This window comes from Protopterus annectens, chromosome 9.part0 (genome assembly GCF_019279795.1).
Source record: "Protopterus annectens isolate FY-2018-M chromosome 9.part0, PAN1.0, whole genome shotgun sequence".
NCBI lineage: Eukaryota > Metazoa > Chordata > Ceratodontiformes > Protopteridae > Protopterus > Protopterus annectens.
In genome coordinates this window covers 322165087-322190387 of record NC_056743.1, presented here as the reverse complement: position 1 = coordinate 322190387, position 25301 = coordinate 322165087, and the positions used below count along the sequence as shown (strand labels likewise).

The following is a 25301-nucleotide window of genomic DNA, read 5'->3' as shown; positions in this document are numbered from 1 at the left end:
GCTTCTCCCGCCGTTTCTCTTTCCTGGCCTCCCTATCCTCAGGAGCCGAAGCGGGAGGTTGAGTCCCGGTCGGAGGAAGGGAGGCAGGAGTGACCACTACCGGGGGTAGCGAGGGAAGCAGAGTCTGGGGGAAGAAGGCCCACCAGAACTAGCTTTGACCTTCGATCCTTGAGTGCCCTGGGGTTGAACGCCACACAAATCGCGCAACCCGAAGAGAGGTGTTCAACCCCAAGGCACCTAGTGTGGCCATCAGCCAGTGAAAGCTTGTGACCTCACTCGGTGCATTTCGAAAAAATTGCTTTAGGGGCCTCCGACATACTGTAGAAAAGCACACTCACTAGGCCCCTAACACTCAGTCACACACACGCTACGACCAGCGGGGGAGGGAGAAATATTTTTAAATTAACTTAAATCAAAATTATATAAGATATAAAAAGGAGTAAGGGTAAACCTACCACACACACAATCAGTCACTCAGAAAGAAGAAATACAAAACTTTTTTTCTTACAAAACGCCAAGAGCTCTGAACCTAGCTGTTGCTTGAAGAGCAGCAAACTAGATCTGGGGTCAGTTAGGGCAGGCAGGGGATTATGGGTAAGGGGGAGGAGCTAGGAGCTCGGATCTACGCTATGATAGAAGTTGCCAGCTCGGATCCGAGATCGGATCCGTATCCCACAGGTTGCTGACAAATGAAGTTCCTACTTCAGATGTATAGTTATCCCCTTTGGGAAAAAACATGTATCCATGAATTACCATATAGGTGGCAGTACACTAAACACCGAAAGTTTGATAAGAGACTTAGGGACACAGGTGGACAGTGGTCTCACCTTTGATAACCACATCGTCACAACAGTCAGGAAATCCTTCTATGTGGCACACCTCATCACTAAGGGCTTTTCATCCAGAAAAAAGGAGGTCATTGTCCACTGTACTCATCCCTCATTAGACCCATTATAGAATACAATGCCCCGTTTGGTATGTACCTCTCAAGACATCTGCAACAACTGGAAAGGCCACAGAAATACCTCACTAAAAGAATCACAGGCCTAAAGAAGATGCCCTACGCTGACCGCCTTAAAAAACTCCAGCTATACTCTGTCGCATATCGTCTACTCAGAGGCGATCTTTGCTTAACATACAAGGCCATGTCAAACCCAAAGCTGTTGGACATGCTACACTTAAAGAAATCCCAGTCCCTCAGAGCCACATGCTCCAGGGATCTAAACCTTGTCATCACAATAAACAAAACATGCTGGAGGGATAGGTTCCTGACCCAGAGACTCCCCAGACTCTGGAATAGATTGCCCATACATTTCAAGCAGAGTGCCTCTTTGGTCCTCTTCAAAAGAAACCTTGACGATTGGATGGGAGAAAGGAAATTCACCCCGGGGATCACTTCAGTCGCCCTGCTAGACAGGGGTCCAGGGAAGTAAATAGTGTGGGAAGAAATAGCCAGGGAATTGCTATGGCTAGGCTTGTATAGGCCCTAGGGCTGATAGCCTAGTACCAACCTATGAACCTATGAACTACAGCTTTACTCCATCGCATATCGCCTACTCAGGGGCAATCTCTGCCTAACATACAAAGCTATGTCAAGCCCAGAGCTGTTGGACATGCTCCAGTTAAAGAAATCCCAATCCCTCCGAGCTACACGCTCTAGGGACCTAAACCTTGTCACCACAATAAACAGAACATGCTGGAGGGATAGATTCCTGTCCCAGAGACTTCCCATACTCTGGAACAGACTACCTATCTATGTCAAACAGAGATCCTCATTAGCACACTCCAAGAAAAATCTTGATGATTGGATGGGAAATGGGAAATTCACCCCCGGGGATCACTTCTGTGGCTCTGCTCGACAGGGGCACAGGAAAACAAATTTCTTGGGTGGCGAAAGCCAGGGTACATTTTTTGGCTAGGCTTGTATGGGCCCTAGGGCCGATAGCCTAGCACCTACCTATGAACCTATGAACCTATATAATGAATTCTTCTTGAGAAGAAACACCTAAAAGTGTTACTGCTCAATGTTAGCAACCTCAAAACAAGCTGCACACCCTAAAAGCTCTCTTCACTCTGTAGAATATAGACATCTGTACAGTTAGAGAGACAAGGTTTAAATCCACAGAAAGTACTCTGGCGGTGCAAAGCTTCACTGCCTTCCACACATTTAGACCATCATCTGCAGAGACAGGGGACCACAGGTGGAAGAATCACAATCTATATTAGCAACAAGCATAACTCCACATTGGTTAAACAGGACAATGCCCTGGAATTTATTCACTTGCAAATCACCATAGACAAAAATCCCATACCATATCCTAAGTAAGCTACAGGTCCACTCTCTATGGCCCTAGAATCCCACAGCTATTACCAAGACCTACTGGAGACACTTGCCATTAAACTAAGCACCAAATTCATGGGAGACTGACTAACCCTCTACAGACTGGGAAACTTATACTGCCTTATACTCATACGCACAATGATTCCTGGACTTCATTAACACAAACACCCTTGACCAGATAGCACGCACACCTACCAGAGGCTCAAACATACTGGACCTGGTACTCACCAATATGGGACAGTGCTGCACCTCCAACCCCCCCCCCCGTACCATGTCCTCAGTAGTGAGGTTGACCGCAAACTGCCTCGTTCAAAATTAAAATCAAGTCAGTAAACCCATCAAACACTGCAATATTAAGGAACTACTCCAAAGCAAACCACATCCTGTTAAGTGACAGCTTGTCAAAATCCAATGCTCCTCCCAACCCCAAGTTCATAGCAACCTATGTGGAATTGTTCAGAGAGAGATCCTGTACAACTATGCAAATGGCTGTATAGAGGCAGCAGCACCTACTAGAAAGCAAACCCAAACAAACTCTAAAAACAACCCACATTGGTGGAATCCTAGCCTTAACAGGATATATAATAAAATGAAAAAAGTTATAGCTAAAACCAGGAAGAGCAACTTGCATGATGATAGAAGCTCTCTAATAAAACTAACAGGACTAATTAAGTCTGACAAGGTCCAATTACAAGGTCAAGGTAGCCTCACAGGCTAAAGATAACCACAAAGCCTTCTATGGCTATGTCCAAAATTTCAAAGGCAGCACACAGCAGTGTGCTAAACTGGCAGTCAATTGTGTCACCTTCAATGAACAGAGCAACACAGCAAATTTGCTGGCTGACAAATTCAGCTCAAACTTCACCCCCACTCCCCCCATGAAATATCTACTAGCATAAAATCCCCCAAAAAACTATTAACAGGGAGCAAGTCCTGGCAGCGCTCACAAAGGCCAAAACATAGTCACAATGGGCCCTGACCATATCCCAGGATGCCTCCTAAATAGCTTGAATATGGCTTTATCAGGACCATCTCAGTCACTTTTCAACTATAGCCTCAAAAACAGATTTTAAGCCATGAGAAAGGAGGACTGCAATGGTTCTCTCACTTTACAAGGGTGGACCATCAACTGACCCCCACAGACTACAGACCTATCCTAGTCTAATATGCAAAGCCATGGAACAAATTACCATGGAAATGATTAAGAAAGACACAGGCAATCTTCAGACACTGGCCCAACACACTTTGGCTTTGTCAGGAGAAGGTCATGCCTACTAAACCTGGTGGAATTCTTTGAGAAGGTCACCAAGGCTGTGGATGAGGGGAAAATGGTGCATACCACCTACCTGCACCTGGCTAAAGCATTCGATAAAATACCTCACTTGGGTATAGTTGACTAACTCACTGAGCTCGACATAAATTCAACATAAGTCGCTGGACTGCAAGCTGGCTCACAGACAGGACCCATGAAGTCAGGATTAGTGATACCACCTCCACTAAAAGACTGACCACCAATGGGACTCCTCAGGGCTCCATACCACAACCGTGACTATTTAGTATCTACTTCTCTGAGGTAAAGGCTAATGACAAGGGCCTTTGGCTGATTACTACGGACCCTGGTAATTACTGCCCCATAAGCTTAACAAGCCTGGTCTGCAAAGCTAAGGAGAGGATCATAATGGAGCTCATAAACAAAGACATAGGGGACTTGCAGACATTGGACCCGACCCAGTTTGGCTTTGTCAAGGGCAGATCATGCCTTTTGAACTTGGTCGACTTCTTCGAAACAGTCACCAAGGCCATTGATGAGGGAAAGGCAGTCCATACAGCCTACCTTGACCTTGCAAAAGCTTTCGACACAATACCCCACTCGGGTATTATAGAGAAACTTACCAGCTTAAATGTAAACCTATATGTCACAAGATGGGTTGCAAACTGGCTAAAGGACAGAACCCACAGGGTTAGAGTAGCTGGCGCCATGTCAGACTCCAAGCCAGTCACAAGTGGTGTCCCACAGGGCTCAGTCCTTGGCCCCCTGTTGTTCGGCATCTACTTCTCAGAAGTACAGGCTAACATAGGAGGACTATGGCTGACAAAGTTTGCAGATGACTGCAAACTGGGAGCCATAGTGGAAAGTACATCGGACACAGATATCCTTCAGAGGGATCTCACGGAAACTGATAGCTGGTGCCAGAGCCATGGCCTGAAGTTAAATGCCAAAAAATGTATAGTCATACCCTTCGGGAAAAACAAGGTAACCCCAAGCTACCATATAGGTGGCAATCCACTAAGCACAGAAGAGGTTATCAGGGACCTGGGGACCCAGGTTGACAGTGGCCTTTCTTTTGACACTCACATTGCTAAAGTGGTTAGAAAAACCTTCTACATTGCCCACCTGATCATGAAGGGATTCACATCCAGATCAAGTGAGGTCATTGTTCCCCTGTACTCTTCACTTATCAGACCAATGATAGAGTACAATGCCCCATTCGGGATGCATCTCACCCGACACCTGCAGCAATTGGAGAGACCCCAAAAGTTCCTCACCAAAAGGATAAAGGGACTCCAAAATCTGTCATATGCTGCCAGACTGAAGAAACTCCAGCTCTATTCAGTCGCATACAGTCTGCTCAGAGGTGACCTGTGCCTGACATACAAGGCCATGTCCAACCCGGAATTAATGGACATGCTCCACCTCAAAAAATCCAAATCTACCAGATTCACTAGAGCAAGCGACTTAAACCTTAGCACGGATATAAACAGGACATGCTGGAGGGATAGATTTGTCACCCAGAGACTCCCTATGTTGTGGAATAAAATCACGGTCCATGTGAGGCAGAGCACCTCGCTGGCTCTGTTCAAGAGAAATCTTGACCGGTGGATGGGAGATCGTAGGTTTACCCCGGGAATCATCTCTGTGTCACTGCTGGACAGAGGCACAACAAACTAATGGGCACAGTATTTTTTAACATAAGGGGTGGCGTAAGCCACAAAAACTCTGGGCTAGGCTTATAAATGCCTTAGGGCAGATAGCCTAGTATAAACCTATGAACCTATGACTGCAAATTGGAAGCTATCACAGACTCCCTCATGACACAAACATTTTACAACAGGGTCTAACACAGGCAAACGACTGGTGCCAAAGTCATGGATTAAAACTCAATGCCAAAAAATGCATTATAGTGCCTTTTGGGAAAACTGCCACTCAGGCTAATTACTCCACTGATTAGACACCCCTAAGAGCTGACCTGGTAGTCAGGGATCTGGGAACATATTTAGACAGTAATCTGGCCTTTGACCAACATGTGGTCAGGGTAGTATGAAAGTCACTCTATGCTGCCCAACTTATACGCAAGAGTATGGCATCCAGGTCCAGGGAAGTCATATTGCCACTTTATTCAGCCTTTATCAGATCAATCACTGAGTACAATGCCCCCTTCAACATCAACCTGACTAGACGTATGCAACAGCCAGAATGCTCACAAAGGTTCCTTACCAGTAGGATCCAGGATATAAACACAATGACCTACACAGATCTTCTCAAAGACCTATCTCTATACTCTGTCTCTTACAGGTTACTGAGAGGCAATCTATGCCTGGCATACAAAGCATCCTCAGATCCAGCTCTGATGGACCTTTGTACATCAGCAAAATGAAAAGCATCAGAATCACTACATCCAAAGACTTAAATTTTGCTTGTGATGTAAGTAAGACATGTTAGGGAGACAGGTATGTGTCTCGGAGGATCCCCATGCTCTGGAACAGGCTCCCCATCCAGAGGATCCCCATGCTCTGGAACTGGCTCCCCCATTCATGTGAAGCAGAGTCCATTTTTAACCCTATTTAAGCACAACTTTGACTAATGCATGGAAAACTGGACATTCATCACAGGTCTGGCCCCCATGTCTCTGATAAACACTGGCAGAGAGTAATGCCCAAACTAACATATCTCCCTACATAACCTCCAGAAACTTCCCAAGATACCCCTCCTAATAAACATCCATGATACACAGGGACAAAACTAGGTTTGATTACATGGCTAAGATTATAAACACCCTGGTAGCTGTTAGCCTACTGTATACACCTATGACTAGTCCTAGAAGGTGGTATTACAAAACGTCCACTACAGCAATGAGCCCTCATAACATGGCAAGGCATAAACAAAGCTAAAAAGCTTTGTATTTTACTTGAGCAGTGTTCAGAGTGAAACTGCCCTGATTAGTCAAGAGTCTCAAAAGAATCACTAGACACAGAAACATTGAATGAAGCTCTCAAAACAATGACACACAACACTCTGACTGAAGATTACAAATATCATCTGCTTGAAGAACAATACAGTATAGAGGATCATGATCAGGTCCATATTCATAACCAGCTTGTTGTGCATTCAAGATGAGGATGTCAAGAAATTGACCCATGTCAAGAACAAATAATAAAGGAGGGTTATGAACAGAAACACCCAATGATATTTTTGTACTGCACAAAAACACACTCCATGTACTTCAATACTTCTAAGAAAAAGTATAGGAACACTGTGTGTTTTACTGCTCTAAAACCTGAAGAATACTCACCACTGTCGCACAGAAAGTGGCACCCACAACAGCAGTGGGAAACAGAAAGAGCTTTAAAACACATTCAGACGCTTCAACTAAATAAAAAAACACAATGAAAAACTTTTGAATGGTGTTGTCTGAATATGTTTTAAAGCCCCTTCTGCTTCCTGCTGCTGTTCTGTGGTGGCCATTGACCTCTGACAGGTGTTTAGCAAAATCTTGTTAAGTAACTTTATGATGTCTTAAAGGTGCTTAACAAGCCTGTCTTTCACGCATTTCAGATTGTAAATTCTGGCACTCTAGGCACTACAAAGTCATAATGGCTAAACTAAAAGTTATCATGCAGGCTACAACCAAGAAAGGAAATATTAAATTTCAGCTTAACATTTTAACATTAAAATGCCTGCACAATTCTGTCATTAACTAAAGTGGCAAAGGGGGAAAAACTGCTTCCAAAAGCGTGTCGATTACAACATGAAAAGATCAAATGGAAAAACTACAAAAAAAAACACACGTTCAAGAACAAAATTTTACAGAATAAAATAATCCCTGTATAAAATACTTACTTGTTCCCACATCTGTTTCTCTTCCAGCTGCATCAACATGTCTAAGATGTAGGCCATATGAGAAGCTCCAGTAAGTTCCAGTGCTTCTTCAGTCACTGCTACTCCACTGGGCCAGTACGCTAACAAGGAGGCCAATACATGCCTTGCATAAAGGATTGCAATGGCCTCATTCACTTTGAATAAATATTCTCTGATAGACTTCTTATTGCGTGTGTCCAGTTCTTTGTGTAGGAGCATTGAACTCTTTGTGCGGCGCTGTTTGGCACAGCTGAGCTGTAGGTCACTTTCTGTGTTTGTTACAAGTTTCTGAGTCACTGGGTTTGTTTCTTCTGTTGCTTTTTCACAGGGTACAGGTTTTGACTGCAAGAAACATAAAAAATATATTTTTTTAACATATTTAATTCAAGACGTTTTCTCTTTTTTTCATATTATAAGAACAGAAAATACACTGAAACACAGTAGCCACATAAAACATGCAACACATCAATGCTACAGAATTCAAAGTCCCCACTACAGACCAAACTCAAGTCCATCCTGAATGTGACTGTCACAGACAGAATCCCATTGATAAGAAGCAAGTATCACATCTGTCTTTTTCAACAGTGGTACAAGGTAAAGTTTGTTCAACAAGGTAAAATAGTTAAACTGCATCCAAATCCTTCTAAATACCCTACTGTTAAGTACCAACTCAGTGTGAAATATGTATATAAAAAAAAAAAAAAAAAAAGATCTGTTAAACACTGACAACGACAAAGTGACAACTCGAAATAATAAATACTACATGAAGATCACTTAAACAGTTAATATCCATGGTGCTCTGAGAAAGAAGTAAAACAGAACATGAACACACTGCAGTAAAACTTGGTACACAACCACCGCTACTAACTTCATTCAATTCTACAAATACTAGGCTCATGTTAAAAATCTCAAGCATGCACTATATCAGTGAAATGTGAGCTGTGTTAAATGACTCAGCTGTAACTAGAAATATTTCAGTATTATTAAAGGGATATAAAATCAATAAGACAGACAATAAAGAGATTTCACATCTAACTGTTAAAATCTACTGTTGATTACCACAGTAAGTTCTGCTACTACAACATGAAAGATTTAACATGACTTGAAAGAACTCAATTTTTTACTAAAAATTACAACATTTTTAGTAAAGGTTTTATGGCAAGGAATGATCAAATTCTATTTATAAAATAGAGTCTCATCACTTACATAATACAGAGACAAGTGAAGCATTTTGAAAATAAATAAAATAGCAATAGGATCATACGAATTACAAGTAAGTCATGAGACCATTTGCTCCTTGTCAGTTTACACCCTCTTGCTGTGCCTCCTGCCTCCAAGAGGGCAAAGCATGTTAGTCCAGGGATAAATATGCAGATGCCCATCCAACAGTCAAGGATCATGAAAGGATGAGAGGGTGCCATTCTGTTCAACATTCAAGAGCAATTTATTTCACAAATATGGTAATGAATCTGCCCCTTCAGAATCCTTCATTTACATGATGGTGGAAATTCAACCTCACAGTTCTATCGTTTGTGGAGTAGTTTGATCGTCACACAAGTCTGTAACAGACTGAGCATGCACAAAGAGCTTCAAGCTTATCTTGGTAGCCAAGGGTTTTTGGGCAAGTAACCCTTCCAGTTAAGAACCACTGGGGCCTTTCAAGCTGTGTGACATGCCAGGTACAAACCAAAAGGGAAAACTTTACTCTCTAACTGGTCCACCTACAGTTGAATACAGTGAGATAAAAACATCTTTCTGATTTGATGAGATGCCTTTAAATATCAGTTGTGTTACACAGTAATAGATCATGACCACTAATGCTAAATGATAGACAAAGGAGAGGGAGTTGCCGACCAAGGTGCCACGATTCCTGACTACCAATAACAGTTTGAAGGAGAGTGCTAGCTACATTATAATTGAAAATGAGAATTTTTTTCACTACCTGCAATGACACTGCACTAATGTTTTCACTTTTTCAGTACATTATTGGTTTGTAAAGATTATACCTTGCTATAATGAAAATATATCAAGGGGTGATCAAACAATAATACACAGCTTGCAGTCACTTGCAAACTTTATTAGCTACATGTCTGGGTTTACAGTCTGGAGGTTGGCAAAAAGTATGCTAAAAAGGAAGAGTCCCAGCAGTGAGCCCTGCGGTACACAACTAGTCACTTTCTTGCTTACTACGGCTACTGATACTTTAACTATGTGGGTTCTATCTTTCAGCCAGTTTGCTATCCACCTTACCATGGAAGGCTTTACATTTAGGTCTCTTAGTTTATTTACAGTACCAGTATGAGGGATGGAGTCAAATGCCTTGGGAACAGGTAGGCTGTGTGGACCATGTTACCACTATCAACTGTCTCTGTGACCATCTTGAGGAAGTTTACTCAATTAAGCAGACACAACCTTCCATAGACAAAACCAGATACCAGAGTTTTTTTAAGTTAGACATGATCTGTTCCATGGCCTGGCAGTTTAGTTAAGTTATTTCCCAGGGTTTGGGGAGAGACTCCCCTACCCCCCTTTTATGATTGGGCATAACAGCAGCATTTTTTTTTATATTTTAGGAGCACATTCTCTGACTTAACTTAAATATATTCAAGAGAGGTTACATTAGGGCATGTTTAGCTCTATTTACTAGATATCCAGGTAAGTTGCCTGGACATAGAATTTGAGGTTGCGTGGGAACTGGCAATATTACAAGTATATTTTGAGAGTTCATTGTTAAGTGGATTTGCTCATTTTAAGTCTTTAAGTTCAGATTTGTTCACCAGGGATGTATGAGACTTTAAAGCAGAAGGTCATTAGTTTGTTAACACATTTAACCAGGGGAAGGATACTACAGTAATGGTACATGTGGAAGTTAGTCTATTATTGACAAAGTCTAGAATATTTTGTCCCTTAGCAGCCTGGTTTATGATTTGATCTAGGGAGTTACAATAAGTAGCCCTGGAATATTTGGGCATATCCAACTTTTGCAGTACAAGTGCACCAATTTTTCGATTAATAACTGAAACCCATCTTTTTTTACTATAGATATCTCATTGAGTACAGTTACGAATCACTCAAAATTGTTTTGGGACAATGAGTTTGGTTTGTGAGTCTTGGAGAAACTGCCTGGGGTGATACTGTTTCTGACAAATAAAGTAAGAGTTTTCCTCAGGTCTGAATGCATAGTAAGCACTAAATCAAAGATGAAATGCTATCCTAACAATTAAATGAAGTCTCAGTAGTTGCAGAAATTCTCCAAGATCACATAATTTTGTTATAAAGACTAGCTGTATTTTTACCTGCTCTGCTAAAATATCCAGTAGCAGGACATTGCCTAAAAAGGACACTATGGGGCTGGTAAGGATCTTGACTACTAAATGGAAACCATGGAAAGCACAGTTGTATAAGATGAACTTCCCATAACAGTAGACATTCAAGTGATCACTGGTGCAGTAGCCTTAGCTATGTGAGTTATATCCTGGCAAGGATAGAACAATTGGCCAGCTTCCAAAGCTTCAGGGCACTTTCCATGCACCTAAACTATCAAGCAGCTCGAGCGGAGCTAACTTAAAGACAAGTTTGGGAGTGAAGCCATTCAGTGGCTTTCCTGCTAGCTGACAGAGGGAGGCTGAGGCCTGAAAGGACAATGCTAGGAACAAAAAATAAATGTCCACACCCTAGCATACAAAAGTACAAAAAACAAGGAAGGTGGAGGGAGAGAATGGTTACTGCAGCAGTGATTATTCAAACATTTACTGTTATGGTTAAGTTCAACTTACATAACTGTACTATGTATATCATACTGATCACTGCCTTTGCTACATGGGTAGATTACCACAGCTAACTACATTTGGGAGGTGGAAGGAGAAGAATCCAGGAGCCCCTGGGGAATGGCCCTAGCATACCTCTCAACTGTACAGATTTTCGCAGGATGCCCAGATTTTTGCCTCATATTTTTGGCCCGTTTTTAAAAAAAAATGTGTTTTTCTGGCAAATTAGTGGGAAATCATTAAAGATCAAAGTAAAAAAAAAAATGACAGACATTTGAGTTTCAGACTTCATAATATTCAGAAAATCCATACTAATGTAAAATCTGTCATTCTATTAACTTTCAAAGTTTGTAAAAGCAATATATAAAAATTGTCCCTATTTTTGGGCCTTTGCCCCACTTTTATTAATGGCTTTGGCCAGATTTCTTGCTCTAAGAGATTGACAGGTATGGGCCTTAGCAAAGCTTGACCTGCACCTAGATAAGTAATCAAGTTTATAGTGCTTTCTAGAAATATGTACAGAGGACCAAACAGCAGCTTCTAGGATACTTCTAGAATACCACCCTTTCTAAAAAGCCATAGATAAAGCCAAGGTCCTGGTACAGTGGTCCTTGACCCTGTCTGGAACAGATATGTTATGGCGAGTATAACAAAACAACCACTAGGAAATGGTCTGTTTTGACAAAGGTTGTCCCTCCTCCTTACCATCACAAAAAATGAAGAACTGATCCAAACATCTAAAAGATTTAGTTCTGTCCAGCTAGTACTCAAGTTGTCTATGAACATACAAGGTACCTTTCTCCCTCATTTTTAGATTCAGGAAAGAAAACATGGAGATGGATGGTTTGGCTTAAAGTAAACTCAGATACAACTTCAGGTATAAAAGAAGGATTAGTTTTCAAAGAAACCCTATCCCTATGGAAAATGAGAGAGGGTTGACTGACCATAAGAGCTTGAAACTCAGATATCCTTGCAGAGGTCAGAGCAATCAATAACATTTTTTTCTGTGTTAAGAACCTCAAGTCAGTTACATTAGCTGGTTCAAATGGAGCAAGTCTTAGCTTCTCTAACACAAAATTAAGATCCCAAAGAAGAGCTACCATTTTTCTTGGAGGTCTCTTACGCAAAACCTCTTTTAAAAAAATGTTATGTGACACCTCAATGAAAGAGGATGATCCATGGGCAGACATGCTGAAACGACCAATAAATAAACACTGAATGAGGAATAAGAAAGGCCATAGGATAGTAGCTCAGACAAATACTGTAAAAACAATAACTAACCTTGAATAGGTGCTGTTTATGTTGCTGGCACCAACTAGAAAACCATTTCCATTTGCTAATGTATGCTTTTCTAGTAGGAGGTTTTCTTGCTTCCATTAGTATCTGCTGCAAGTCCTCATTAAACAGTTGCCTAAAAGTAATACATATATAATTCAGGCAGACAACTGAATATGGTTGATGTCAAGGTGCATCAAACACCCCTGTTCTTGTGTGAGTAGATTCAGTTTGTGAGCAACTTGTGGTAATTGCCCTGGCCATTTTCAAAAGAAGGGAGAATCACAGTTGCCTGGGTCTAATGGGATTCACCAAAATGACCTTGGGGAAATTCCTTCTGCATCTTCAGAAATACCCTGGATATTAATGGAAAGAGTGGAAAAGCATACAGGAACATTCCTGTCCAAAGAAAAGGCATCTGTTTTCCAAGCCTTCTTGCATGGAGTCCTGCAACAGAATCTTGCCAGTTGATTATTCACAGAAGAGGCAAAGAGGTCTAGCCAAGAAACTTTCCACAGATGAATCAAATCTTGGAAGACCCCCTAATCTAGTTTCCATTCGAGAGGGTTTGCCCTGATCCTGCTCAGTTTGTCTGCCACAAAGATTTGCTCTAACACAATGTAGGATGCCTGCAGATCCCAAGCGAACATGGGTGGTCTGCAAAGGGGGGTAAGACCTTGTTCTCCGTTGCTTGTTGATGTACCACATGACTATGCTATTGTCTGCAACAACTTGAAGAGGTCCCAGAAACCAAACATGGCTCAGAGAGTTGAGTGCCTTGATTAGGACAAGCATCTCCTTGATATTTATGTGCTTGCATTTCTCCTTCATGTATCACATCCCCTGCACGTTTTCCCTTCCTGAAACTGCTACTCAAGTAAAGTCCGAAGTGTCTGTGGTATGTGACTGCCTTTGAGCAAGGAGGGAATAGGGGAGACCTGGATTTAAGAATATCTGCTGTCTCCAACAAAAGATTTCTCTTCTGATAAACTCCAGCACTGGGATTTGAAAAGATAAAGGGTGTTGGTGCAGGGACCAAAGTGATTTCAGATACCACTGCACCTTTCCCTTGCTAGAAATATCATGAGCATTACAGATGCCATGAGATCCAAAATCCTGTATTCCCTCACAGTAACCATACTCTGAGTAGACAACCTAAAATAGATCTAAATAAAGATTGTTTTTTTTTTCCTGGGGAAGAAAAGCCCTTTGAACTGAGGTATCTAGTTGACATCACATGAACACAATGCTATGTGAAGGAGTCAAGAAAGACATTTGAATGTTCTCTTGGAATCCCAGCTTGCATAGGAGATCTCTCACCCAAGAGAGAGAGAAAGACATTCCTTACACTTCTAAAAAGATCTGGAAAGATAAGCAAATGTTCTAAATATGGAAAATGTAAATACCCTGTAGTCTGCAAGGAGCATGACACTTTGTGAACACTCTTGGTGCAGTAGATTGTCCAAATGGTATGGTAGGGGACTGATAAAAACCTTAAGAAACATATGAAGTCTGGATGAATAGGGATTTGATGATAAGCATCTTTTAAGCCTAGTGTTATCAGAGGTAACAGTTTGTAAAGTGGCATCATTTTGAATTTGGGTACTATCACAAACAGGTTTAGTGAAAAATATTCAGAACTGGTATCCAAGCATTGTCTTTCTTTGGCACTATGAACATCCTTGAATAAAAACCCTTCCCCACCTGGGAAGGAATAATTGGTTCTGTTTGGAACAGTATGTGATGAAGAACAGGTGGAAACAAGAGAGTCTGATCCAGAAGATGAGGGATGACTCCCTGTGTGAGGCTGCCAGCCCAGCTATGTGGAATTTTGTAAATAATCCTAATGTCATTTGTGAATATTAATATGCTCCATAGGCTTGTCTTACAAATGTAAGAGAACTATATGTTATATGTATATTAAGCTACTGGTGCAGAAGTGTGGGTTGAACTGTATGTTATTACTGAGCTTCAAGAATGTAACCACAATGTATCCTACTGGAAAAGAGCAGAAATGTGTATAAACTCTATAGCTGTGCAGATGTGTGTTTTAATGGTAGAAGCTGGAACATACAGAGTTAACTTGTAAAACCTCAAGAAAATAAGTGGAAATTGTTTTATGATTTTGTTATCTCTGTTTCAGCTCATAGCAGACACAATGTCTATAGTTGGAGGTTGTCCTATTGTCTTGAAACAGAAATAATTACTAGGTTTCAAATGTAAAAGTGTTTTACAACTTCCAGTTCTAGGCAAACTTCTGAGATATATGCACCTGTGACACAGAGGTGGTAAATTCTAAGTTTCCGTTAGCCTGGGAACAGAAGGCAGGTGACAGAATGATGTCATCACAGCTAACCCAGCAGTAATGTGGATTATTAATTTAAGAACTATATCAGAGAGTGCGTCTGTGCATTTTGTATCTTGTCTTGGATCTGAAAACATCCATTCAGCACTTCTCATCTGCATTTGTCTTGCTCTGTAAGTAAGTTATTTAGGTATAGTATTTCTCTTAGAGAAAGAAATATAGTAAGATTAGTTTAGATGTTTCTGTATTTATTTCAGACTGTCCTGCAATAATGTTTTAAAATATTTCCTGTGATTCTGAACTCTGTAGTCAATGTGCTGAGTTATTGAATATTGCCTTGTTCTTTTATTATTTATTATTAAATATATTTAAACCTTTTAATTGTGGCTGGTTTGTTTAGAGATTATTTAAGCTCATAGAGTACTTGCATATGTATTTGGTGACACTGTACAGGCCACTCCTAAATAGCATTGAAAGTATTGGTCACACTTACCAATTGGATAATAGCAACATTACACAGTAAGACTGGTCATCCTTTGGGAAGGGCCTTAATGTAGCTGATAAGGGGTTCTGGTGGCACTGCCAACTACCTTATGATCTGGGCAGAAGGGAGCATAGCTAGTAAACCTGTGCCAGCCTTTCCCAAATGTGTGTTTGTGTGTGTCAGCTACTTGGGAAGGGACACAAAGCACTGGCTGGACATAAGAGTGCTGGGAGGACTTGTCTTGGAACCCTGGCTAAGGACTCAACTCTATACCTGTGCCACTTGGGTGTCTTATTGGGGATCTGGAGAAATCAGCCCCAGACTGACTGTGATCTCTGTGTGTGTACTCGTTATCCTCCCAATGTGTACGTCCCTCACTGGTGCTAGTGGTGAGAATTGAGGCTCCCTGATTACTGGGCCAGTACAGGGGTGTCACACTGTGGAAAGAAAGAATTTCCTCCCATTGCAATCTGTTAACCTTGATGACTGAATTTCAGAACCAATTTGTTAAAACAATCTGTTGCTAAAGAGGAAAATGAAGATTTAGACTTTCTGGAAGAAAAAAGGGGCCAGGATGGGAGGAGGTCAAAAGGCCTCTTAAAAAGCCATTCAGACTTGTTGGGATGTCCTTGGTTTTGGAAGGTTCACAACTTGTTTTTGGAATCCTCTTGCAATTTCTGTTTAAACGTCTGTTTATTCTGTTTTTCTTTTTTGCCAAAATTGGACAAGGAGATAGAAAATCGCTTGAACAATTTGGGGGAAGCAGGGCTGAAAATATTTGAGATCCCCTGGATTAGCTTGCTGCTTTTGTCACACTTTTTGATCACCCCTGCAGCAGACGGCCCAAACACTAAATGTCTATCCAAGGGAGGATCTTGTTTTTAACATCTGGGAGATTATGAGAATGAAGCCATGTAAACCTCATTAAAACAGTACCAGTAGCTATAGCCATGGAAGAAGTACCAACAGAGTCATACACACTGCAAACAATGAGAACTGACCTGTGCAATAGAAGAAACCAATTTGTTTAAAGCAGGTTTTTCCTCAGAGAAAGAAACTGAGAAAAAATAAACATTCCTCATACTTTCACAATTTGTCAGAACAAACTTAGCATATAAGCCCTGACAATTCAAAATTCTGAAAATCAAAGCTGGAGAAGAGCACACTTTTTTCCCCATACCTATCAATAATTTCCCTTCCTTCCTTATCAGAAGGAGTAGGACTGGCGTTTAAGTGCTTAGCAGCAGTAGGATCAACTGAAGCTAGAGCTACTGGGTCAGGTTTGGGAATAGTGTATAAAAATCAGATAGACTGAAGAACTTTATAACTCTTATCTGCCTTTTTAGGAGAAGCTGGCTGATAATCAGGAAAACGGCAGGCAGTAACACTGCAAACATAACAGTAGGAATAGGTATGGGTTCTGGAAAATCCTTCTGTAATAACTTATAGTATTTTGTGAGGGATTGAAAACTTATTGTTCTGCCACAGAAAATACTGGCACATTACAGCAACAGTATCAGAGAAAGAGAAACTGCCACAGGTAGACTCGGGCACTGAGCTCGCCTCTTTAGAGTCTGAATCAGAAATAGGAGGAAAAACCCTGTAGCCATGCCTGGATCTTCCTACTAAGACTCAATCTTAAATCTCTTCAGGAAAAGAGGAACACTCCTTTCTTTTAACAGAAAATACTTTACAAGAAGGATTATTTGCCTGAATTAAAACATGAGGCAGACCCAGTAAACTATTTCCATCCAAAGAAACTTGCAGAGGAGTAGATACATGCTTAGTTTTCTGTTTCTTTTTAACAGGAAAAACAGGACTAAGTATGTTATTAATGGCAACAGCTGTTTCCTCAGAGATGACCATAGCATTCTGACACAAGGAAACCTTTGCCGTTCCCTCTCCCAGGACAGAGGAAAATCTCTCTCCCTTTCCCAAAGAGAGGACGCCAACAGCCATAAAGGACAGTATTATTCCCTAGCCCATAGTGGCTTTTAGTGCTACACCAGAGGGATCTGGGGAAAAATATGAGTGATCAGCAGAACAACAAATGGTCACAACAGTCACTGACCTGTGGCTAAGGCAAACTGCTTGGCCTGCTGTGCTGGTAAAGGCTGTTTGCTCAAATTTTTCTTTTTGCAGCTGGAAGGACCGACCATGGAACTGGTAGTCTATTCCATTGTCAAGCTGAAAATGGTGCCTCTTTTCCCAGGGAAGGCAAACAGCAACTTTAGGTAAACACTACCAGTATACAAGTGACTTTTTGACACAAAAAATACAGTAAAAACCACTTTAGAACACTACGCCAGGCCCTGAAAAGGCAAAAATACACACACAATTTCTCCACAGAGAAAAAGTTTTCAGTTACTTTACACTACTTTTATACTGACATTTAAAAATACTTTACAGACTCAAAACAGTGCATTACAACACAAAACTCCTAGCATTAAGTAACCTTCCTGAAGTAAAATGAGTATTTTTTCCCCCAAGGAAACTTGTATGCCCAGCAAAGGAAAGCACAAGATGACCATCGATCTTTGAAAGCCTCAGAGGATCATACCCTTTGGTGGCAATAAAGCTCCTGGGGGGTGTCTTTGTGCCCAACCTTGTGTTTTAGCCAGCTCAACTCGAGCTGTTTGACAATTTAGGTGTTGGGAAGTTTTTCTGAAGCTGCCTAGCTGCTATACCCTTAGTAGGATTTAACCTATATAGCTACGGCTACTGCAGCAGTAGTCAATATGAACATCAAAGGTGGAGGCTGTCCTCTGCAAACCAAGATGACTTTTCTACTATCTAATCCCAGGCTGACTTATACTGGGTCCTACAGACTGGGATAAGTACTTAGCCAACTGTTGAAGCTAATTACCTTTTATTTGTATTAAGGCATAATTTTGGGTGAACAAAATATTCCACTCAGGCCCAGTGTTGTAATCTGCACTTGACACATGTACAGTGAGATCCAACATGCCTCTCTACATGTTCCACAATCTCATGTACCTCATGTCATTCACACCAGCATAAGCTACCACAAGGTCATATTCATATTTGCCCAATGTAAGGCAGTGAATTGCCCTTGTAACATCAGTGATCCCCGTGCCGAAGAGAGAACTATCCATCACCCTTGTACTTGTCCAGCCTCTTAAACATGAAGTTAGTATGCCTGACAATGGAGTCACCAATTACTTGGACATTTCTATTTGTACTTGTGTTTTTGCTTTTGGTGATAGTAAACAGTTCACTGTCTAAAGTCTGGTAAGTCTTTACTGTATAAGAGAGTGATGGTGTAATGTTTGCAGATTTCTGTTGAGGCTTTCTTTTTCTGGTTTTATGACACATGAACTGCCTTTTTCACAACCTCAGTGTATGCTTAGTTATGTTTGCGCAGAGGTGTGGGTAGTAGTGTGTGGTACTCATAGACCATTTTTTTCTCTTGAGATAGTGGCCTCCATTTTGTGTACATGCATACTTACACCTCTTCAGTAATAATTCAATGTATATGAGCATCTGTCACTTCTTACACTGCCTACTGTGTGTCTAATAGTAGTTCAGTTTGACATTTCCTGTATTACCTAAAACCACCAAGTGGTATGAGGGTAGCAATATTAAGAAAATGAACATAAACCACATATATCAGCATAAACCAGTAGTTGCCACTATCAGCTGCAAAAAGTGGTCAGAGAAGGCTCTAAGGTCAACAGAGACCAGGCTGAAGACCTGGAAGTTGACTGGAGAGAAAGTATAACAGTTCAAGGAATTATTCAGGGTTCTAGCACTCCAAGAAGAGGAGGAAATAGGTGGTGCTGAACTAGAATGGCAGCGCCTAAAAACAGCATGTGTTAGGACTACAGAAAAGATATGTGGCCGAGCCACGTATGGAAATAAGGTACACAAGGAAAGCTGGTGATGGAATGTAGAAGTCCGGGAAGTCATCAAAAAAAGTGGGAGATAGAAAAGACTGACCAGACTATGAAGAACTACTGGTTGGCTAACAAAGAACCTAAGAAAGAAGTTGCAATAGCAAAGAATAGTGCAGCAGAGGCACTCTACCAACTTCTGGAAAGTGACTCAGTAAGTGACACAGAAGCTATACCAGGTTGCAAGGGAAAGACAAAAAGATAAAGAAGATAGTCAGACATCCTTCAAAAGGGATCTCAACAACAACCTGCTCAGCAGTCCACAGGACATCAAAGGCAGACGGAAGGAGTATTTCCAGTAGCTTCTGAATGAAGAAAACCCCACAGAAGCTGTACTGCCCCAGAAACAGCCTACAATGAGAGAAGAAGAGGGGCCCACCTCAGAAGAAGTAAGAACAGCACTAAGGAAAATGAAGTCAGGGAAAGCAGCAGGCTCAGATGAAGTCACAACAAATATGATAAAGATGCTCGGTGAGATAGGGAGAAATAGCTCCTGAGGGTATGAATAGCAGTCTGGAGAGAAAGGTATATCCCAGATGACTGGAGAATGAGCATACCCATGCCAGTGTACAAAAACAAAGGGGACAGCTACAACTGTGGGAAGTACAGAAGCATCAAACTCCTATCATATGGCATGAAACTTCTGGAGATGGTGATTGATAAACGGATAAGCAGAGTAGTAGAATGTAAGATGGGAGCTGAGCAGTTCAGATTCAGATCAGGATACAGCACAACTGACCCAATGCTTGCAGTGAGACAGACAGCTGAGAAGAAGCTAGACATGAGGAGAGTCTCCAACTGGGCATTCCTAGACAAGGAGAAAGCATATGACAAGGTCCCAAGAAAGCTGATCTCAGCAGTACTGCAGTGGTTTCAAGTCCCAAAAACACTGGTAGAATTAGTGCAGATTATGTACAAGGACCCAATAACTCAAGTATGAACAGTGTTCGGCCTCAGAGAAGGGTTTTGAGTGGGTGTACACCAGGGTTCACCTCTGAGCCCACTACTGTTCACACTGGTGATGGACTACATTAGTAAACAGGTCACAGGGGAAAGATCAACAAAGTTGCTGTATGCAGATGATGTGGCATTATAGGCAAACTCTGAGCTAGAACTTCAGCAAAGGATAGGAGAATGGAATGCAAAACTAAAGGTACATGGAATGAAACTAAGCACAGATAAGACAGTGGTAATGGCAGCAAATTGGGGAAATCAGAAGAAGCTCAGAATAGATAGAAGGGAAGATAGTGGAACAGGTAAACAGCTTCAGTATCTGGGATGGGTGGTTGAGGAGAAGGGAAGTCTGAATGAAGAGGTCAAAGCTAGAATCAGAGGGGCTGCAGCCAACTGGCATAGAGTACCAGGTGTAGTCTATGACAGAAGAATACCAAAGAAGCTGATAAGTAAGGTGTACAAGACAGCGGTGCGATCAATACTGCTGTATGGTACAGAAACCTGGCCAGTAAAGGCAGAACACTTGAAGAAGCTAGAGGTGAAGGAAATGAAGTGCATGAAAAGTGTGGTAGGATGCACACTGTGGGACAGACAAAGAAATGACATAACAACAGAAGCCAAATTAACTCCAATTGCAGAAAAGATGAAAGAGAACAGATTATGGTGGTTTGGACACGTGCAGAAAAGCAGAAGACAATCTGGTGAGGAAGACTTGGGACAGACAAGAAGAAGGTAAGAGGAAGCGAGGATGTCCAGCAAAGAGGTGGATGGATTGTGTGAAAGAACATCTGTGACAGTCAGGCATGAGTTCTGAAGAAGGCAGGAATGTGGCACTGAATCGAGAGAGTTGGCGACAATTAGGCCGATACCCTGACCCCATGTAGAAAAAAGGGAAAAGGGGGGCTGATGATGATGATAAATATTAATGAGTCTTTTGTCCTTAGATTTTGTTCAGGTGGGTCTATAAGTGCACCAAATATATAATTAGTAGATTAGTTGAGAGATGCAAGGATCTTAAGTGAAAAGAGGTCATAATAATCAACTGCAGTAGTAAATAACAAACCAACATGAAGTTTAGCAAACAGCAGGACAAGATATTAAGAGGAAGAGGTCACAATAATTAAGGCAGGAGGAAATAGCAAGCCTACAAGGCATTTAACAAGCAGGACACAATTGCCAGCAATAAATGTGAGAAAATACAGCACATACAGCAACAGTAACAACAGGATTGCTACAGTGGACTGCTGTTCAATACTGCACTACTGCTCAGAGTGCAGCTAAGGGCAGTTAATATCAACCCCATGCACTCAAGCTCAATTTATAACAACACTGTAACATTGCAAAACTCAAACGACGATATCACCCAACAGCAAAAACAATTATTTAGTTCACCTACAAGGGAAATTTAGAAAAGAACCGGTAAGCTACATCAGGCTATACAGCATCAACTACCCTGGAGCTACGAAATGCGCACCTGAAAGCAGTGGTGTACAAAGCAGAATAATACGAGGCAAATAAAAACACAAACAACTAATTGGAATTCACCTTACAGTAAAGCCAGCAGTGATTAAACACCCACAACAACTGTACATTACTGTCTCTCAAAGGATTACTACTACAGCAATGCTGAAAAATGGCCTTCAAAGACTAGGCAGATTAAGCCTTCTCCAAATCAACAAAAACAGTTGACTTCACAATGTTAAATGGCAATAAAATAAATAAAAAAAAATAAGCTTTTCCTTGCTTGATTCCATGCTGCACAGGGAGGGAGCCTTTACTATGACTCACATGACTGGGGTTTGAATAGTAGCCCCTAAACTTGATGGAGTAGACAGGCAGGGAAGATGAAGATCGAAGGGGTGTGGCCTGCTTGCCAATCCAAGGGAAGAAGAGGTTTGTGCACATTCAGAGACACACAGGACAGTGGGATATCCTTGATGGTCACCCCCCACTAGTGCCTCAGGAACAGGGTTAAGGTTACTTGAAAGGAACACCCCCTACGGAAGCGTGGACATGCCTTCTGCAGAATGCCAACTGTAGGCCCTTCCCTGGCACCTCAATGACTACACATACAGACAGGGCCAGCAAAGAAAAAAAGTAAAAAGTATAAACCACCCCTAATTGCTGTTTCAATGACAGCATCTCTTGGTTGGCTCTTACCTGGTGAAAGGAACAAATAGATTGATGGTCTGCAAGCAGTGGGAGACAAATATCACATATTGGTGTTGTAGGGACTGAGAAATAATTAAGTCTGGCACAAGCAGGTCATATCAGGCTTCAGCAAAAGCTCAGTTACACACCTCGAACACTCAAGCTGAAGAGAAAGTAATGCATGCAAAGTAACTCAATCCAATATAAAGCAAGCAAGAAAACACAATTAACCACTCAGAATTCAACTTATAACAACTCCACGTGATTAAATATGATGCATGTCTGTTCTAAGACCCATTAATTCCTAAGGTTGTGAAACAACATTTCTGCTTTGTGTAGCAATCAATTCTCGTCACAATGTTGGTATTTGGGATCAAAACAAGACTCCCTTCATGCCAGAACAAGAGAAAAATTATGTTATACAGTAAAAGACACAACAGTGAGGGTATTCAAAATGGCTGCACATTGATTAACAGCTTAATTCCAGCTCTCACAGAATGGAAACTTAACAGAGAAAGCCAGCGAACCCAAATTTCTGGGTAAATTTCAGTAAATAGCTAGTAAATGCACTGCCTGGATACCAGACAAAAAGAAATACAGATGACCTTAAGGAAAATCAGCTACAAAAGACGTCAAAAAAACAATGACTGGGAAAAGGACTGCAGCTTTTCAGCAAAAAGTAGTGCAAGTTCCAGACGTGACTTCCAGTAACCTAGTGGAAAGTATAAGGCAACTGTACACAGACCTGACTAAAATAAATAAAATGCTGATGCAGTACATCAACTCAAACAATAAAAGGCTGGAAAAAATGGAAGAATCTTTAAAAAGATATTCAGATAAGGTGCTAAAACTGCAAAACTCGGAGGTCAAAAAGAAGAAAAGGCTGGATGAATATGAGACTGCACAAGATAAGATGATTCAAAAGATAATAGAATGAGATGACAAGAGCATGTATGGAAAACCTAAGATTTTCTGTTAAAACCGAGAAGCTGGAAGGAACAGACTGTATTCATTTTATGAGCACAAATAAGCAACTGGACTGGTATTCCACAAAAGGAATTGTCAACTGAAAGTGTACATCATGTGTATGCTCCAAACCTGGCTATGAGAAAACAACCTAGACGTTTAACAGTAAAGATGCAATCTTACCAGCAGAAGGAGTTGATACTGACAAAACTGTGGCAGAAGGACAAAATACTAAAAGTGGGAGATAGCAGAGTATTTGTGGAGAATGACTACTCATTGTACACCAGCAGAAGATGAGTAAATGTATTCCATTATTTAACATAATGTCGAGACGCGCGTGTGAGATTCATATTACTGTACCCAGCTATCTTCAAAATATTTTTCCCTGGAGGAACAAAATCATTTTTTGATAAAGTACATGCTAAGGAAGAAATACAAAAGTTTTCTAAGAAAAGGTGAGCTGTGAAACAAGGAGATTCTGCTTCTTGTTTTTCAGGTAATAAAGACCACAGAGAGACTGTGCCAGTGAAACCTTTTCCAGTGTTTCAATGGAAAATGCTTGAGAGAGGGGAAAAAAGCACAACGGTTGACTAGAGGAATTGTGAGTATACTGGAAATGAAGCAGAGATAGGGTTTGGGAGATGGAGATGAAAAGGAACAGAAGAAGAAAATCTGGACATACTGGACTTTTTTGGACTTTGTTAAACTTGTAGGGGGCTCTAAAGCATATACTCTACTTCATGTCACTAATGTTCAGAAAAATACTCAGGAAAGGGGAAGAGAGGGAGAAAGTTAACTGTAGGTAAAACAAAAATTGTTCTTAATAGTACCAATTCAACTAGTGCATACATTTCTTTGCATGTTGTAAAGCATTTTTTCAGTTATTTTTAAGCATAATGAGGATACTAATGTTAACAGGTGCTCCTTTTTTCCCTCTTCTCTCTTTCTCCTGGTTCAGTTTTAAGAAATGTAGGCACTGCAATGTAAAAAAAAAAATGATCTGGTTAAAACAGCTTGACAAAATAAAAAAATAGTGTGCTCTTCTTATTCTTTCATAGTGGAATGATTTGGTTAAGGCCATTAGCTTAATCCAGTAACAAGTTTTAAGAGAAAGAAAGTAAATGAAAAAGAATATAGATTATAATGATTTTTTTCTAGTAAACAGTCTTGTGTCTGGTTCTCATGTCTCTAGCAGACAATCTGACAAAGACAAATGGCTTGAAGAAAATGTTTTCTGAAAGGATACAAGTGTTTTCCCCGATGACAAACTATAAAGATAAGACCAAACCAGACAGCACTTAATAGAACCACAGGCAATACCTTGTGCCTTAGCATGGATAATCCTCCTTTTAGCTTAGCTCGAGTCTGTATGTATGGCTGTCAGCTTGAAACATTTGTTCCTATTACGAGGGTAAAACTTCAGTATTTTAAGATGTCCGTAGTTTTGTGTGTTACTATTAAGTTAATAGGTTTTAGGGAGTAGTGGGGGATGTGTGTATTTTTGACTATGGGTTTTCACTAAAACAAAAAGAGCTGTAAGATGTGACATAGGCTCAAATGGAGATTACAAGAAACCATATAAACAATTATCCTGCCAAAGAGTACATGCATGTAATACAAAAGCTGAAATTAGACATTTAACAAAAAAGCTGTTAAACATAAAAGGTGGGAATAATACTTTCGCAAGAATATGCCATCTACAATGTCTTTAAACATTAATGGTCTTACAGATAAATATAAAAAAAGAAAGAGTAGAGATCTATATTAAAAAAGTAGAGTGCAAATAGCTATGCTATAGGAGACACACTTGAAAAGAACTGAACATTTGAATTTGATAAAGAAAGATTTTTCAGGATGGTTACTCAGCAGAATACCTGGGCCAGAGGAAGAGAGGAGTACTTTAAATGCAAGAGGAGCTCCAATAGTAATTGAAGAATATAAAAAGACAGTAATGGTAGATTTGTAATACTAAAGGGCTACTGGCAAGGGAGGAGGATTACACTGGCA

General features: G+C 40.8%; 1 protein-coding gene across 1 annotated transcript in view; it reads right to left on the bottom strand.

Moving 5' to 3' along the window:
* ZZEF1 (zinc finger ZZ-type and EF-hand domain containing 1) overlaps positions 1–25301 on the bottom strand; it is a gene marked incomplete in the record, with an annotated part of 3903331 nt that overhangs the window by 396194 nt on the left and 3481836 nt on the right. Inside the window, 1 exon segment of the mRNA XM_044082903.1 lies at positions 7461–7820. Coding sequence (XP_043938838.1) covers positions 7461–7820 — 360 coding nt within the window.